Raw genomic sequence first — 11,152 nt, forward strand, 5'->3', positions numbered from 1 at the left:
ACGTGGAATGAGATTCAACGTCATATTCAGAAAACCAAAAAAAGATTTCTCCTGTTGCATTGTAGATATTGCAAGGAGTATCACAAAACAACACGTGTATGAACTACTGAATAGAAAACCAAATTCCTCTGTAAACTTTCACCCAAATTACAATACAATGTTCAAACACAGTTTAAAAAAAAACAACTATGAAAGTGTAGGTTATTTTAATGTCCAGTTAAAATAATTTTAACCAAAACGGCTCATTTGGAATTCTACCACATGGAATCACCCAAATTCTCTGCTATGCCACATTAAGGGAGCTCTGGTGGCGCAGTGCCTAAGGCTTTTGACTGGTAACCAGAAGGCTGGCGGTTCAAACCAAACCCGCCAGCCACTCCTCAGAAGGAAGAAGGTTGGGCAGGCAATCTACTTCGTAGAGATACCGCCTCGGAAACCCAAGGGGTCGCTAGAGTTGGGACCAACTCGATGGCAGTGAGCTGATTATGCCATTTTAAAGCTGCACACACATCTTTTTTTTTTTTCCCCAAGCATCTCAGGAAGTAGGTGCTTCCTTCAAACCAGAGACTAGGTATGGCCCACTTCGGCATCTCTCACAGGACAGCTGAGTAACTCCTCTCAGATCACTTCAAGATGTGGGCCGACACTGGAGTGCTGAGCGCGGCTCTGAATGTCCTGAACTACCATTTGTATACTGACTGCTCCACTGTCCACAAAGCATTTTCAAACACGTTACCTCAGACGCATAACCACCCTGTACAGTATGTACTATTTAATAGAAACCGAGATTCAGAAAAAGTATGAGAATTAAATAAGGCCCCTCAACTGCAAGCAATGCAGCCAGGTCTGAAAAGAAGGCACGCTCACTCACAAAGCCCACACTTTTCCTCAGTATATTCTCCGTCCATGAGCATTTACTGACTATTCACCATGTACCAGTACTGTGCCGCAGACTTCGAAATCCTCATGAAAATTCCCATGCCTGATCGTTTGTTTTCAAAGTTATGCAGTAAAGGCTTGATTTATTCTGATGTTCCCACAAACATGGCCCATAGTAAATGCCCAAACAATCTCATTTTAGCTCAGATAAGACAATTATCCTTTTCTTCATGACCAAATTCTCAATTAAAATTAGTTCTTCAACAACTACAACAAAAAAGTTAACAGAGGCAAAATAATGCTCAAAAAAAGGTGGCAAAATGCTACCAATTTAAACTGTTCCTGAATTTCTACAAGAAGGATGACTGTTGGAGTTGTCAAAACTTTCCATGTAATTAATATTTACTATTAATGCAGACAGATTTCTGACAAAACAAAGCATTTACCCAGAGCTCCTAGATCTCCTGAAATGCTACAAAATACGTCAAACCAAAAAAAAAAAAAACCAAACCCACTGTCATCGAGTCAATTCTGACTCACAGTAACCTCCATTGGGTTTCCAAGGCTGTAAAATCTTTACGGAAGTAGATTGCCTCACCGTCCTCCCTTATAGCAGCTGGTGGGTTTGAACCACTGACTTTATGGTCAGCAGCTAAATGCCTTTCCCACTAGGCACCAGAGCTCCTTCAATAATATGGTAGAGAACAAGTTACCCCAAGCGTGGCCCTGGCTGCCAACAGCCATCGAGGCAAAGATGATGGTCATTCCATGATACAGAGCTTCCAAGTGTATAAAGGACAAGCTTCATGCCATCTCCTGCCACTGTGTGTAAACCAGAAGGTGCATGTATGTGCAGAAGAAGAGAAATAACTAAAGTGTTCAATTAGGGCAATAAATAATGCAGGCACAGTTAAAGTTCTGAAGCACATAAACTCTGTTTAAAATTTCTCTTTTCTGTTCTGTAAAATCCCTCTCTACTCTACCTCCATCTCCTCCACCAGCAATTCTCAAAGTGAATTTCCTCATCTGTCCCCTAACAAGGAGACAGCACGACTTTCTGGGAGCTCTTCCACCCAGGACATCTGGGATTACACTCACCTATGACAACCTGCTCTGGCGAGGTGGGAGGAGTAAGAGGCATCCCACAGTTACTTGGGTCCTTCACACTCCCAAGGCCCTGCTGCCCAAGCGCAATATGGCCTCCAGCACTGGCAACACTCTGAGGAACTGGAATGTCATTCTGAGAGATCAAAACAAAAGCTGAAGGGTACACCATCCGAACACCACCTGTAAGGAGAGATAACAAGGAGAGAACCAGGCCTGAGAAAAGAGCTCCCACAGGAAGGCCAACTTCGTTACACCAGGGGTCAAAGTCAAAGCTGACCAGGGAAAATGAGGTGTTCAGGAAGTACTGCCAAAAGCGGTGATACCCCATTCTTTCAGAACCCAGTAGGCATTTAAATGTGTCCCAACACAGTAATAGCATTCGGAATACAGGGACCGTCAGCGCTTCAGGCGAGATAACTACTCAGCACATACCAGTATGTCAAGAGAATTAAAAAAGACGGGACAATTACCGAACTTGTTTCTCATGAATCTGAATGATTATCTTTTCAAATTAAGGAAGATGAAGAAGATAGAAAAAAGTTCTTCAGGCAAAATACGTTCCTCTTACCAACAATGACTTCTACTGCCACGGGGAAATCATCATCGTACCCCAACTCCTCTTCCTCTTTCAGTTCCTCTTTCTTTTTCAGCACCATTGGGTAGAAGTACTGCCATTCCTCGATCAACTTGCGAGTGGCTGGGTCTGACATCTTGTACGCTTGGCCTGTTAGCGTGCCATTTAAGCCATAGGGACTCACCAGGACTACGGGAGGTGGGAGTGAAGGAAACACAAGTTTCAGGTCAGAGTCAACATTCCTACTGAAGGGTAACACTACATACATAGGGATTTTTAAAAGTTTCTCATTTTGGTCATTCTTATTATTTATATGGTTTTCAACTCATAGCAGTTTTTGAAGGAAATAAAATAGGAGCCCCTTTGGAACAGTGGTTAAGCTCTGCTTGATAACCCACCAGCCACTCCACGGGAAAGAGATGTGGCAGTCTGCTTCCATAGAGTATAGCCTTGGGAACTCCACAGGGTGGCTCTACTCTGGCCTCTGGGGTTGCTGTGAGTCGACTCGACGGCCAACAGGGTTAGTCTTGGTTTATTACACTATCAGGCAGCTATCTCAACACAAAACAACCCATCAGCACGTGAATACCACGCCTGTCTACTAACAGCTTACACATGTGAACATGAATCCTTCATAAAAATAAAGTCACTTACTACGTGCGCCCCAAAACCTGCAGAACTTGAGCTCTTTTCCCGTGGTTCCTGAGACCGCCTAAAGGTCTTTGGTAATTGAAGGATAATATAGAAATAAAACTGCCAATAGCAGGAAAGTCATAATGTACCAAGCCTAAGACATCACGCTTGGTTATAATTTCCGTCTTGGAGGTCTGCTGATAAAACAACTCAAAGTATCTCTCAGCACCCGAACTTCTCCTGTCTCCCTCTCTCACTGTTTGAACTGGATGGCATTTTCACGGAGCTACACAGAAATACAGTTACCATGGTACCATGAACAACCCAGCCCATTCTTAGCCTCACGGTTAGTACTTCAACCTTCCAAACAGTGAATTTTTTTTCTGAGGGGGGTGTCACATTTACTTAATCCTGATTTAAAAAAAAACCACCTCAGCACAGTCCCTGAACAGGATGTCCTTTATGGTTGATTTTTTTTTTTTTTTTTTTAAGCAACCACACAGTATGTCACAGCAATCGAGACCGAGTGCAGACACCATGTACTCCCTGGTGCCTTTCTGCTGGTCCAACGACCCAAACAGTCTGAGAATGCTGACTCCAACCAACACAGTTACTCAAGGGCAGTTTTCCCGCATTAAGACTTTCAGGAAATTCCGCCATCAATTTGGGTAATTACATTAACTGTAATTATCGAGAGGCCCAGCCCTGCCCTGAGGAGCTGGCTCCTCTACACCTGTCACGGGGAACAAACAGGGTCAGATCCCACAGGTGTTCTATGGTCCGAGGCATAGTGACAGGCCAGGAACAGTTACAGTAAGTGGTCTGCAGAGACCTGACACCCCTAGAAGTCTCTTTTCCCAAACAGGCTAGCTCCCATCCCTCACCACTGGCGATTCCTTCCGGATGACCATAAATGCTCTTCATTTGAAGATGAAGTCTAAGATGAAGTCAGAAAGCCCTCAGCACTTTTACACTCGAAGAAATGTAGTACTTACATAACTCTGAAAATGCCTAACACATACACATTGTACAAGCTTCAAGTGAACAGCCTGAGAATCAGGTTGTTTTGAATTTTATAGCAGTTCATCCATACAACACCCAAAATTACAGAAGGATGAAACACAGCTCAAAAAGCATTACAGAGGGCAGGAAGACCTAGGTAAGAACTATGGAAGAGTGAGGATTCAAGACCCTTTTTTACCTTAAAAAAAAAAAAAAAAAAAAAGGTTAGTTGTCCTTTTGGACAATATGTAGGCTAAACAGTCATATGGCAGGCTGTTATAGTAATAAAAATACTTCAAATTTGTTAAAACAGCAGTGTTTTTAAACATTAACATTCCATCTGATACACTTCTTCAACCAGGCATCTCTAGCACTAATACACTAGACTGAATCAAAAAAGATTTTTCCATATGGTTCAGCCTAATATTTTAACATTTAACAACAGTTACTCATAGAAAATTGTGATTCCCGAAGACAAAAACAAAGATCTAGAATGCACAGTTAGATAAAAAGGGAATGGAGATATTTTTGTGACATCTAGGTGGCAATTAAAGCTAAGATAGTTAAAATATCAGTAGATAAATTACAACCAAATACATATAACCAATGTAATCTATAAAGGAATTAAATCACAATATCAGTATCAGTGAAGATACTAAATTCTACACAATCCTAGAAATGTGATGTTGGTTGAAATTTCAAATGCTAAGTTTAATATCAGTGATCTTTAAGTACAATGTATCATTCCATTCCCGAAACTGTGAACACACAAAACAGTGAAAACCTTTAATTTAGAAGATGTGTCAATTACCCACTGGATAATACTCTTCAAAGACTGGTCCATGTTCTTTTGTTCTGAAGGAAGTTCCCTTCATTTTTTCCTCAATACTTTCTCACTTAAGCCCATGTTGCATGTGTGATGAGCTTCAGCAAAAAGCTAGCAAGCTATTATTTCTCACTCGTGAAAGGGTAGGTTGTGCTTAGCTTTAAAATGCCCCTTTAAGCTAACGCTTCATCCTGTAAGATGGTCTTGGGCAAGGTGGCTACTGCGGAGGCGCTGGAGGCGCGGAGGGCGGAAGGGCGCAGCCAGGTACCTACCTTGGAACGGGGCCGGCGAGGACTGAGCCATGTGTATGTGCTCCTCACTGATCAGATAAATGGGCTGGTGCTGGGCAATCTCCACACTTGTGCAGACATTGCTTTCCCCATGAAGAAAGAATGTGAAAGCACAGGACAAATGCTCACTACAAAGAAAGAATCAAACACTCAACTCTATGTTTTGGTAGGAGACAGGTGCTATCAACAAAAATTACAGGTGACACACAGCTTTACTTTTTCAGCTATCCAGCAAAGCTGACGTCTGATGATATTAATGCCCGAAACTGCTACTGGACTGCAGACAGATAAATGACGATAACTTGTTGACAATTAAACTAAAGCAAAGCTACCAGATAAATATGAAAATCTATTCTGCTGCACGCTGGACCTGGGGAAGCTACTGCGTGCCCGTTCATTCGCAGAGAAGCCATGTCCTCTGCTGCCCATGAACTCCTAAGACAGACTAGTGACCTTCTTCTACCTCACCAGTGTGTAGTACATGACAAGGACTCACACATCTGTTGAATTAAATAAATGACAAAACATTTAAAAAGCTAAAATATAACAAAAGTGGCTTATGAACTAGATAGCAAAGTAATCCTCGAGCTGAGTCTGAATTGGCTTTTAACTTAGTCTTGGGACAAGGACAAACTAGTCCTGCTTATGTTTGGTGCGCACCGACAACCAATGAATACGCTTTCAACATTATAATAAGGTTACAGGAAGGTTTTTACCTACAACTAACAATTAAGGACACTGTATAGAAATATCCATATTTATGCTAACATAAATAGGCGGGTAATCTATCGTATTTAATTTTTACAGTTTACTTCTGATCACAAAATTGTATTAATGTATTCTACTTTTATCTTCCAGAGAAATAAAAAATGAAGAGTCTGGGAGAACAACAGAATGCACTGGGCGTATGCTCTCTGCCCCGCTAGCTCTGGCCCCGAGGCAACCACCTTACATCCCCTGTACCTGGCACAGCACACAGGAACATCTGCCGGATGAAATACTGCAGGGACCAAACTGACTAACCACCACCAGGAAACTACCATTTAAAAATTATCTCCAAGACACTGCTTTTTTTAAAAGTTCTCTAACATATTATAAAATAGGCATTTGAGCACTACTCAAAAGAATTAAATTTTGTCTAAAATAGCTCTGGTGGTATATTGCCTATGGCACTTGACTGGTAACCAGAAGGTTGGCGGTTCAAACCCACCAGCCACTCCTCAGAAGGAAGATGGGACAATCTACTTCCGTAGTGATACAGCCTCGGAAACCCAAGGAGGGGTCGCTATGAGTCGGGTCCAACTCGATGGCACATGACAAAAACAACAAGGAAAAACCGAAATAAAAATGCTAAAATTTAAGTGAATTTGCTCTGTAAATTTTCACCCAAATCACTTTTTTTTTTAAAAAAAAAAAGCTAAAATTTTCACTCTATCACACACAATGAAGTACATATATTCTGCTTTGACAAGTACAGTCACACACCACATAATATCCACACTGGCAACGTCCTACCACCAACCATGTAGACATCTATGGTCCCAACCCCCAAAAGGCCTACTGTATTAAAAATCTGAGGTACATACAATGGTTCATATTAACCAATGGGTGCTACTTGGTGATGCACATCAAAACATTATTAGTGTATTTTTATGTTGAAGATGTTTTAGTGTATTTGAAGTGTTTCCTTAATTTTTTTATACATAGAAATGTATACTATACACTATAAATTAAGACAAATACTTTACTAACTGACATTAGATATGAACTGTAGTGTACTTATCTGTTTCACCTTACGTACAAATCCAATTTAAAGACAGACTTAGCAGTGGAACTGGTTTGTAATCCAGGGAGTGCCTGTATATAGTGTGGTATCCACCTAACGTCCCAATCACGTAACATCCTATTTCACAGAACATATGGTGGACATTAAGAGACACATGAATGTATCTTAAGAAAACTATGTTTTACTAGACTGTGAAATTTCATCAACAGGAAACACCAAGTCTTGTTTTTTGGTTATTCAGCATGACAAAATAAATTCAAGATGATGACTAGAATTTTACAAGAAATTTTAAAACTTTTTCCTTCAACTTGACACCATATTTGTAAGTTTCAAGGTAACAAGGAAAGAAAAATTACGTAACTTAAACATATAAGGATATAAAACAGTATACCACTGATCAAAAAAAAAAAAAAAACACTGTTCTTTATTTATGAAAATAACCCTAGAAACCCACCATCATCAACACACACACATTATGCCTGACACACAATGGGACCAAAACACAGGACTACTGATGGTGGGTTGGTTAATTTTCCAGCCGTAAATTTCAGCTTTAGAGTTTGAACTGACTCATCCTGATTCATGGCCACCGTCCACTGTCATCAACAGCATATTTACAAGACAACTGGTTGGGGTGACAGATGTAGCTGTAGCCGCAGAATGTGTTCTCTATTCTGCAGACTCCCAACTGTGCATAAAAACACAAATGCACCCAACATTCACCTGTCAACTAGTAAGTGCAGAGAATGGCGCAAAGAGCCTAGCGCAACACTGAATAAAAACATGATCCTTGCCCTCAAGGAGCATATACACCAGCAAGAGACTGGAATGAAAACATACCTTTAAGTCAAGCCAACTCATCTACTGCCATCACATCAATTCCAACTCATAGTGACCCTATGTGACAGACTGGGGTTTCCAGAGCTATAAATCTTTATGGAAGCAGACCACTTCACATCTTTCTCTCATGGAGCAGCTGGCGGGTTTGAACTGCCAACCTTCTGATTAGCAGCCGAGTGCTTTAACCACTGTGGCACTAGAGTTCCCTCTCTAAAACAAAGCCAGGCATAGGTGCAGAGACTTCTGTAATGTGAAGGACCCAAATGCTTCAAGACAAGAACTGAAAAACAAGATTTCAGTAATAGAAGGAATAGAGAAGGTAAAGAGAGAGGATGCGGCCAAGACTAAGCCCAACCCAACCCACTGTCCTCGAGTTGATTCCAACTCATAGGGACCCCCTGGGGGTTTCCCAAGTGCTCAATCTTTACGGAAGTCCGTGGACTGGCTGGTGGGTTTGAACCATCAACCTTCTGGTTAGCAGTCAGATGCCTTAGGCACTGTGCCACCAGAGTGAAGAGCAGGATGATATCTGAAGTTCTACAAGGAGGAGTGGAGGGAGTCAGAAGCTACACCCTGAGACAACAGAAAAGACTTGTACTGAGAGGTAACAGGGAGCCCATTTAAAGTCTGGTTTAAGAAACTCAGCTGAAAATAAAGAATTATGAAAATTTCAAAACAGTACTCACTGGAATTTGGTATATTTTTAAAAAAAAGAGGCAAGTTTAGAAAAATGCCCCAAAGAGAAGCACAAATAAAAAGGCAGTAACCAAATCAATGTCTTTTTTTTTTTTTTTGCATTGTTAAGTTTAAAAACAAAATGTCAAAGACAGTTAAAACAAGGCAAATAGCAAGTTATAATGGAAATCTAACAGGTCCTTCAGTAGTTAATCTGATCCTTGGCAACTTTCTTCACCTTTATGACGGTAATTCCTTAATACGTAAAACCAGCTGTTAAGCACAAACAGCTGGGTCTCCCAAAGGCTCTGATCCAGGATGCCGGAGGCAAACCCTCCAAATTTACATTTCTGACAAGTTCCCAGGTAATGTGGCAGCCACTCCGGGCCCAGGAACCTCACGCTTGAAGAGCCGCCAGGCTTGACAGTGTCTAGATTACTTTCCAGCTATAAAATTACTGTTTTTTCTCAGATTATGTCAAATAAGAGAACAAGGATGACAATAATGACTTCAAAGAGTAGAATTTCCCCTTTCATCTTACAATGCTACCTTCTAGGAATTTATCCCACAAACTCCTGAGTTTAAAATAAAAAACAAAAGCTATGTACAAAGTTACTGACGACAGCACTGTCCGTAATAGTTAAGAATGAAAGCAGGCAAAATGCCCGTCAACAGAGGACTATGGACTTACAAGAGAAACGGCTCTTTTACATACTGATATGGGAAAACCTCCAACATAAACTGTTATGAGAAAAAAAGCAAGATATAAAACAGTGTGAATAATATGCCCTGTTTGTATAAAAATGGGGACACGAGGGGAGAAAAATAGACACTCACAGAATTTGATTACACTGGCATAAAAGTCTCTGGAGAGATGCACTTTAAAAGCCCAATAATACCGATTGCTTTTGTAGAGTGAAGCAGCATGGCTGAGGGAGAGAGAAAATCCCCCATCCTCTGATCCTGGCTGAGTGGGGGCCCACGCGCTGCACAGAAAGGAACGGCAGCGCGATCTGAAGCAGCCCTGCCCCCTGTCCCTGGGCAGGGTGCTCGCTGGCCCGACCTGAGGCGTGCACTCCCGGAATGCTTCCGCCTGTCACTCGGGGCCCTTCGTGGCATCCCACTGAGATTATCTTTGATCTTGAATCTCTTATCCAACATATTGGCTATGTGATCAGCAAGCCGTGAATATCCTTACATCCATGTCATTGCTACAAAAACCATGAGAAAGACTACTCTGGGTATAGTTCCTGGATCATTTTATCAGAGAAGTCACGACTTACATGTTCACCTGTGCCTGTCTACAAGGGATAATCAAAAAGGTTATGTCCAATATCACAATGAAATACACCTTTCTTTCAACTAGAAACCTGCCCACAAGTCCAATACAGGTAGTGTGATTCAGAGGCCAAGTTCCCTTCTTTTACAGCTGAGAAAACAGAGCTAGAGAGAGGCAGACTGGCCCAAAGCCTTTTCTAGAGGCACAAGTCCAAATTTAAGACAGTCCATCTATAAATAAGGGTATTTACTTTGATCTCTACCCACTTATATTCTGTATAGGTAAACGAGGATCAGATGATGAGTGAACACTGAAAAGGGGGGCTCTAGAGGCACAACTACAGACATGTTATGCCTTACACTGCTACTGGAGAGTCAAGAAGTAAACCTCTTCCTTAGAGCTCCCAGACCTGTTCTGGCTCCTCCTCACCCATCACCCACCCTTACCTGAACCTTTAATCTCTCAACACCACCTATTTCATTAACATTCACTGTTTTAGAATTGAAAAGAGCTTTTTATTGAAAGCTGATCTCACTGAACTCCTTTTTACAGTCAGGGGCAGCACGCCCCTGCCCACAGTTAGACCCCTACCTCAGAGCACAGTGAGAGTAAGAGCCCAGGCCCACTTCTCTACAGCATTCCTAGCACATCCCTAACTGTCTGCTTTAGAGGAAGGCAGCCTGCCTTCGTCCCTGCACCAGATAGGCACTCATCAAAAAGAGCACGCACTATGCCCCTGAAGCAGGTCCCCGCACCAACGTTCCTACCCCTACTGCCTCCAGGCCAAAGGTATCAAATGAGTACACAGAACCAAAAGCAACAGGGTGCCACTCAGCGGACCGGAGGCCGCAGCCCCGCTCCTGCTCTCCTAGGGCACTCCACCTGACAGGACTCCAGGCCTTCTCAAATCCTGTGCTCTCCACTCTCCACCCAGGAAAGCAAGTCTGATTCAGGTGGATCTTCACTTAATTCTTTCTTAACCTCCATTTCACCCCATACACCTCTGCAGTTATCTTCCCTAGAATCCCAGAGGACTAGATACTGCTTTTACTCTGCAAAATTACTCCCCTGCCCATCCCCTCACTCCTGCACAGCCTCTCTTTCCTCCTCCTCTTGACACACTAGTCCTTCTGGGCTACTGTCATGTCTTTCTCCCATCACCAACTAATATTAAATAACTCAACACACAAATAAAATAGGAGCTCTGGTAGCATAGTGCCTAAGGCACTTGACTGCTAACCAGAAGGCTGGCGGTTCAAAC

The 11,152-nt window shown here is 42.1% G+C and overlaps 1 protein-coding gene across 1 annotated transcript in view; it reads right to left on the reverse strand.

Annotated features, from left to right (window-relative positions):
• The window catches only part of MED13L (mediator complex subunit 13L), a 314,961-nt gene that overhangs the window by 58,864 nt on the left and 244,945 nt on the right, over positions 1–11,152 (reverse strand). Inside the window, exons 5-7 of the mRNA XM_042780578.1 lie at positions 5,294–5,439; positions 2,555–2,749; positions 1,978–2,166 (exon numbers count right to left, since the gene is read on the reverse strand). Of these exons, the coding sequence (XP_042636512.1) occupies positions 1,978–2,166; positions 2,555–2,749; positions 5,294–5,439 (530 nt within the window). The remainder of the gene's footprint in view (positions 1–1,977; positions 2,167–2,554; positions 2,750–5,293; positions 5,440–11,152) is intronic.

This window comes from Orycteropus afer, unplaced genomic scaffold (genome assembly GCF_000298275.1).
Source record: "Orycteropus afer afer isolate SDZICR_OR568_19922 unplaced genomic scaffold, OryAfe1.0 scaffold00048, whole genome shotgun sequence".
In the NCBI taxonomy this organism is placed as follows: Eukaryota; Metazoa; Chordata; class Mammalia; order Tubulidentata; family Orycteropodidae; genus Orycteropus; species Orycteropus afer.